Here is a 2,611-nt window from a genome sequence, read left to right on the forward strand (position 1 = left end):
ACTGGTGGAGGGCTGCAGTGATGGTTGACTTTCTTTGACTTTCTACAACTTTCTCCCATCTCCTGACTGCATCTCTGGAGCTCAGCCACAGTCATCTTTGGGTTCTTCTGTACCTCTCTCACCGAGGCTCTTCTCCCCCGATAGCTCAGTTTGGCCGGATGGCCAGCTCTAGGAAGGGTTCTGGTTGTCCCAAACGTCTTCCATTTAAGGATTATGGAGGCCACTGTGCTCTTAGGAACCTTAAGTGCAGCAGAAATTTTTTTGTAACCTTGGCCAGATCTGTGCCTTGCCACAATTCTGTCTCTGAGCTCTTCAGGCAGTTCCTTTGACTTCATGATTCTCATTTGCTCTGACATGCACTGTGAGCTGTAGGGTCTTATATAGACAGGTGTGTGGCTTTTCCTAATCACGTCCAATCAGTATAATCAAACACAGCTGGACTCAAATGAAGGTGTAGAACCATCTCTGGGATGATCAGAAGAAATGGACAGCACCTAAGTTAAATATATGAGTGTCACAGCAAAGGGTCTGAATACTTATGACCATGTGATATTTCAGTTTTTCTTTTTTAATAAATCTGCAAAAATGCCAAAAATTCTGTGTTTTTCTGTCAATATGGGGTGCTGTGTGTACATTAATGAGGAAAAAAATGAACTTAAATGATTTTAGCATATGGCTGCAATATAACAAAGAGTGGAAAAATTTAAGGGGGTCTGAATACTTTCCGTACCCACTGTAGATAATGGAAGAATGGACCAAATATAATGTCTCTTCACCTTCTGGTGTTCCATTTTACCCCACCAGATGGGACACTCGATCCAACAACACATCTAAAGCCAGCCACTCAGTTGATGCTCATACTGCTGAGGTCAACTGTCTGAGCTTCAATCCATACAGCGAGTTCATTCTTGCCACTGGTTCTGCAGATAAGGTAGAGTAGAAGCAAAAATACTCTCTGATCTCTGAAATATTTTTGCCAAATTCAGAATTATAATGATGTACCTGGGCAACAAATCAACTTGTGGAAAAATTGACACATTTTTGTTTCTCTCAGACTGTTGCATTGTGGGATTTAAGGAATCTGAAACTGAAACTACACTCTTTTGAGTCCCACAAAGATGAAATTTTCCAGGTAAGAATTTAAATAGCTTCAGTGTTGTACAAACACAATGTATATGAGACTCTCTCTCTCTCTCTCTCTGTGTATATATGTATACACACACATGCACACGTATATGTGTGTATATGTGCTGTCATTTGATTAAAATTTTTAATCACAAGATGGTCCATAGTTAACTTGATTAATTGCAAATTGATTGCACATTATTTTAATATGTTCTAAACAGAGGTGGAAGTAAGTACATTTGCTCAAGTACTGTACTTAAGTAGAATTTTGAGGTATCAGTACTTGAGTATTTTCATTTTCTGTTACATCATACTTCACTGCATTTGAGAGGCAAGTATTGTACATTTTACTCCACTATATTTATTTTGTAACTTTAGTTGGTAGTTACTTGTCATAACTAGATTAATACAAAAAAATACAGTATAATTATAAGACCTCATTGATCTCTGGTGGAAAATTTACAATTTATCCAGTAGTAATTCAAATTAAATGCATATGAACTAGTTAAAACTTGCTCCCCTTTAACCAGCTGCAACATTAATTGTGATGTACACAATAATGCATCAGTAGTTATAAAACAATAATAAGATATATAGGAATGTGGAATGTGTCATTCTGCATAATGAGTAGATAGGTAGGTGGGTAGAACTTTATTGATCCCACAGTAGGGAAATTCCAGTGTTCCAGCAGCAGTAAAGGACAAAACAATAAGACTAAACACCCCACACATATCTTGAGAAAACAAGATCCAGGTACCCGAAAAACCAAACAAAAATATAGTATTTCAGAGACAATCAAGAACAAGAATAGACCTCCCACAGTTTGTCCCTGAGACACAAGTTAAAAAAGATACCTAGGAACAAGACAAAAAAGAGTATTAGTAGTAGTATTGAGAGGAATCAAGAAAACAACCAGGAAATCAAGACAATTGAATATTACTCTCACAATTAATCCCACAATGGGGGAAAGAAGCCTGTGTTTCAGCCATAATAATCCCTGAGGAACTACTCAAAAATACCTAAAGCAGGGCAATGTACAATATTTGAGAGAGATCAGGAGCAAGATATTACACATGAGCCTATTTACAATGCATTTCACCCCCAGGATCTGAATTTTGCACCTCAGTCCTCCACCATAGTCCCTCATAATTTCACCTATCTTATCACTGCAGTGATGTGTTGTACAGTCTGATGGCTGTGGGGAGGAATGACCGGCAGTAATGTTCCTTCTTACACTGGAGATGTAACAGTCTCGTGCTAAAGAACTGTTCAGAGTTGTGCAGGGGATGGGAGGGGCTATGCATGATGGGTTTTAGTTTCACCAGCATCCTTCTGTCTGCCACCTCCTCGATGGAATCCAGAGAGCAGTTCAGGACAGACCCAGCTCTCTTAACCAGCTTGTTGAGTCTCTTTCTGTCCCTGACCGTGCTACCTCCTGCCCAACCCACAACAGCGTAAAAAACTGCAGATGCCACCACAGAATCAT

At 39.2% G+C, this 2,611-nt stretch overlaps 1 protein-coding gene across 1 annotated transcript in view; it reads left to right on the plus strand.

Moving 5' to 3' along the window:
• LOC109974549 (histone-binding protein RBBP7) overlaps nucleotides 1-2,611 on the plus strand; it is a 22,105-nt gene that overhangs the window by 10,733 nt on the left and 8,761 nt on the right. The window contains exons 7-8 of the mRNA XM_020624776.1: nucleotides 805-931; nucleotides 1,055-1,132. Of these exons, the coding sequence (XP_020480432.1) occupies nucleotides 805-931; nucleotides 1,055-1,132 (205 nt within the window). The remainder of the gene's footprint in view (nucleotides 1-804; nucleotides 932-1,054; nucleotides 1,133-2,611) is intronic.

Source organism: Monopterus albus, unplaced genomic scaffold (genome assembly GCF_001952655.1).
Source record: "Monopterus albus unplaced genomic scaffold, M_albus_1.0 scaffold338.1, whole genome shotgun sequence".
Taxonomy (NCBI): Eukaryota; Metazoa; Chordata; class Actinopteri; order Synbranchiformes; family Synbranchidae; genus Monopterus; species Monopterus albus.